The 4,488-nt window shown below is 54.9% G+C and overlaps 1 protein-coding gene across 2 annotated transcripts in view; it reads right to left on the minus strand.

The window, feature by feature from the left end:
- The window catches only part of CDH22 (cadherin 22), a 70,895-nt gene that overhangs the window by 8,835 nt on the left and 57,572 nt on the right, over window positions 1–4,488 (minus strand). For both annotated transcript variants that reach the window (XM_005422316.3, XM_031058009.1), the window contains 2 exons: window positions 2,837–2,958; window positions 2,446–2,563 (listed from right to left, as the gene is read on the minus strand). In XM_005422316.3, coding sequence (XP_005422373.2) covers window positions 2,446–2,563; window positions 2,837–2,958 — 240 coding nt within the window. The remainder of the gene's footprint in view (window positions 1–2,445; window positions 2,564–2,836; window positions 2,959–4,488) is intronic.

Consider the following 4,488-nt stretch of genomic DNA (forward strand, 5'->3'; position numbering starts at 1 on the left):
CCAACTTGCCAATCACCTGTAACTCAGCTATGTGGCTGCAGGGACACCCTTGGTTTTTGCATCTCCAGCCCTGAGCCAGCACAGCTCTGTGTGCCACACCCAGGACATCTGGAGGGAGCCCCAAAAGTGCTGTCCCCACCCTGCTGAGAACAAATCTCTCCCCGAGGTGGCTTTCTGGTGCCACAAAGGAGCCAAGAGAAGTAGGTGCAAAGCAAAAGAGAGGATTTAAGCAAGAGCTTAGAGAATCCATCTGTGCTGACATCCATCAGTGTCACTCCTTGGCTGCAAAAGCAATATTTATAAATCACGTTTCAAAACTGGCTACAAATTTGTACAAAGAAACAGATGGGCTGGTGGTAGCAGTTTGTCACCACTGATATTTGCACGGGGGAGTAGAGACAAGTGCATGGTGGAGAGGGGTGAATGCAGGAGAGGGAAGCAATGGGGGAACACAAGGGAGGATGCAGCAAGGTCACCTACGAGAGCAGGGGCAAAGGTGAGCGCACCCAGGGCAGCTGATGGAGTGGAGAAGGGGGCAGAAATCAAAGGGAGGGAGTTGGCACCAAGGCCCCCTGTTAGAAATGAGGGGTGCCTCCATCTGCCACAGGCAGCCACCTCCTCTTGCTGTGGAAGACAGCACTGCTCAGCAACTGGGAGGGTCTCCAAACACTCTGGGAATAACCCTGCAGCAACAACATTTGTTTTCCCAAGAGCAGCAGGCGGGAGGTGATGCCAGCTTTTACTCATTTTATGCAGTGTTACACCACACAAAAAGCTCCAGGGATCATTTAGCACAAAGAGTTACCCTGTGCCACGAGAGCCTCATCCCACTCAAGAGAGCAGCAGCTCTGGAGGCGATGGTGGCACAGGTGTCCTGCATCTCCTGCAAGGGCAGCTCTTGGGCACCGCTGGTGGATGCCCACACAGAGCCAGGGAGCCCCTGCCGAGCCCCACACACCCCCAGCCATGTGCCCTGGCAGCTGAGCAAACAGCAGTGGCGGCTCTGGGGTGGCAGCCTGGCCATGGCAGACACCCTGGCCCAGAGCTCGGAGCCTCACGAGGGGCTGGGCAGGGATGGACACCCAGGTGCAGCTCAGCGTGTTCAAGCACATTTCCATAAGGTTTTCCAAAGAAAGTGAGGGAAGGTAATCGCTGGGTGAGGGGCAAAATCTGGCTGAGGATTAAAGCCTGTTTACATGATAAGAAGCAAAGGTCTTCTGAACAGCTGCCCTTGAGCAGAGGGGGAGGGACTCAGGTCAGGGACAGCTGTGCTGCTCAGGACACAAAGCAATATCCAGCTGTGCTACCATCACATCTGAAGCTTTTCCATTTTGACTATCCCTAATAATGCTGAACCAAACTGAGCAAGCAGGATCTTACGTCAGCAGAAGGCTCCTGTGATAAGCTCAGAACAAACTAAACCAGGCTTTTGACAGATAAAGCTGCAAAAGCAGAGAAAGAGAATGATTTTAAAAGAAAACCCAACCAAAACCAAAGAAGAATTTCAATGTGATCTGCTGGCCCCTGTGACAAGCACATGCACATGTGGCTGGAGAAGGTCCCAGTATCTGCAGGGGACCCCGCTGTACCCACTGCTACAATCAGCACCTAAATTCCCCCTTGAACACCAACCAAAAATAGGAAGCATCCTGATAACTACTTTTCTGGATTGTTAGTGTCCACACAAATGCAGCGTACAAAGTCCAGCAGCAGCCAGGCTCAGCCAACAGAACCTGCATGGCACACCCCACCACTCGCAGCAGCATCGAGTCACCCAGGATGAGCTCAGGGATGCTGAGAACCCCAGAGCTGCCCAGAGGAACAGACAGGCTCTGCCTGGCTGCCTGTCCCAAAGGAGAGGATGAGCCTCAGTAAACAGAGGAACTGCACCCAGAGCCACCACCTGACAGGGAATCAGGCTCTGCAGGCTGTGTCCCAGAGAACACACTGTGGCTGTGGGCTGGCTACAGCATGGCCCCACTGCCTCCCAGGGCTCTGGAGCTGCTCCCATTTGACAGGGGCACAGGGCTGGCCAGCCCCTAGATAACCCAAGCTCCAGGATTTACCTTGGAGAGGAATAAATCATAATGCTCAAAATGGGAGCGTGTTCTTTTATAAATCCACATCATCTCCTTGCCTGCAGGCAGGTTGGAGATTTCCCATCAAGAAAGGGACTGAGAGCCCTGAAAATACCAAAGGCTTAACCAGACAGCACGAGAGGAGCTTTGTAGCTGCTTGCAGCGAGGAATAAAGCTGGCAGAGCCTCCTTGAGGAAATCCAAGCTGTTAGCTGATCAGTCCCACCATTTCAGGTTGACAAGAAGCTCTGCAACATGCCCAAAGCACCCAGAGCAGGCACAGAGAGACCATAACCCACCTCCCTGTCCATGGCCAGAGGTGCTGCTCAGCCTGAAGGATGCTGGGCCAAGGGTACAGCAGGACTCACCCTGGATATCCAGCAAAGAGAAGTGGTGGTTGTTGGTGGCTTCAGGCGCCAAGGTGAAGTAGAAACGGTGCCCACTCTGAGGCTCGTCCCGGTCCACAACGCTGATTGTCTGGATCAGCTGTGGGGAGAGGGCACAGGTGAGCACCAGAGCTGCTCCCACAGCCTCTCCCAGGGTCCCACTGCAGGGTCCAGCCAGCAGCATCACCAGCTGCAGCCAGGGAGGGACGAGCCTTCAGCCCTGCAGGTGGCTCAGTGGGAGCAGCAGAGTGACTCCCACTGGGACAGGGGCTGCACACCAAGGCTCTCGGGCAGGACGGGACAGATGGGCAAGCTGGCACTAGTCCAGAGTGCTACCTGCAGCCCAAGACCAGAGCTGGGGGACTCTCACTACCTGGCCTGGCTTGGCATCCTCACACACAGCGGCTTCATAGGGGGTGGCAAGCTCAGGTGGATTGTCATTGACGTCCAGGATTCGGATACGGAGAGAGGCCCTCGACACCTGGGAGTGGTTATCTGAAACAGAAAGAGAAGCAGAGCTTCAGGACAAAGGGCCAGCTGCTGCTATCAGAGAGCAAACCCCCCATCCCCATCTGTCCAGAGGCCATCGTGGCTGCTGCCAGCACTGCACCTCTGCCTGCCTGTGCACAGACTGTCTGCAGGACAGCAGCACCTGCAGAGCATGCTTCAGCCCCACTGCACCCTGCAAAGGAAGCCCAGCCACTGGGCTATGTGCCAAAGACTCCTGAAACACCACCTCATCTACCCCTGGAAAACTGGAGCAGCCCAGAGCTAGTCCCAGCCATAAGGGTCAGGATCTGTGCTGCAGCAAAACAGCACCAAGATGGGACAGAAAACTGGGATGTGAGATCCCCCTCTGACCTGGATCCTGATCCATAGGTGCTTGAGACTGGCAGCAACATCTGAGAGCCAAGGAAATGGAGCTGGGATATGAAACAGCTGCACCAGCTAAGGGCACAGGTTGGTGGTGAGATCTGTCTGTCCAGCTCTGCTGTGCCCAGGTGACCCAGGGTCAAATGTGCCCCACTGAGGCACAAGGCTCTTGCCCAGGGACTCAAGCCTCTAATGCTGACACTGGGTTTTGTTAAACTTGATCACAACATCATCCACCAGCTGGCATGAGGGGGGCACACAGTAAGACTGAGGGCAGCCCTGTCACCCTGGCACTCACCAGCCCAGCCTCACCCAGGCAGTGGTCCTGGGGACCCCCCCTCCCTTGGGGTTCACTCTGCACGTGGGATGGGGCAGCATTTACACCTCCACTCACTGCAGCATCACTGAGCTGCACACACACTGCCGAGGGACACCGAGCCCGTGGCACAGGATTATAAATCACTCTGGAGGGCCTGATGTTTGCTGAAGCACCTCATATATCTCCAGAAATGAGAACTCCCTCTTACTCCATCTCCTTTGTTTTACCCAGAGGCTGCACCTGTGACAGAACTAATGCTTCTCTCCACGCTCAGGCAGGAGTTCTGCTGCCTGTTTGTCTATAACATTAATAGTGGCCCCAGCTGATCAGGTGGGGGAGGACCCCGGGGAGAGGAGATTTAGCGCTGCTCCATAATTAGCCAGGAATGTAAGCCCCCTCCCCAGAGCTGCCTTCACCCGGTTCTCACGTTATCACTCCCTCTCACCCAGACCAGCTGCTCTGGTGATTAGATAGTTGTTTTTGGGGGAGGGAGGCTGAAGTCGTGACTAAAAGCCTAGAACTATGTGTTATTTTAAAAGGCATATTGGTGCAGTGAAATTGCTTGCAGGAAGAGAGAAAGGGGGAGGCAGCGGGGTGAGAAGGGAGCCCGGGGAGGCAGCGGGGTGTGTGCTTGATGCCCACAAATGAGCAGGAAGAAAAAGGGTTCAGTTCCTGCAAGAAGGAGGATGACAGCGTTTCATCACCCCCTCCTCAACCCACAAGGAAGATGGATAACCATCCCTGCTGCTCAGCTCTGGAGCAGGCTGAGATTGCTGAGAGAAAGACGAGAAAAGGCAGGAGGAGAGGAGAGGAGAGGAGAGGAGAGGAGAGGA

Source organism: Geospiza fortis, unplaced genomic scaffold, assembly GCF_000277835.1.
Source record: "Geospiza fortis unplaced genomic scaffold, GeoFor_1.0 scaffold188, whole genome shotgun sequence".
NCBI lineage: Eukaryota > Metazoa > Chordata > Aves > Passeriformes > Thraupidae > Geospiza > Geospiza fortis.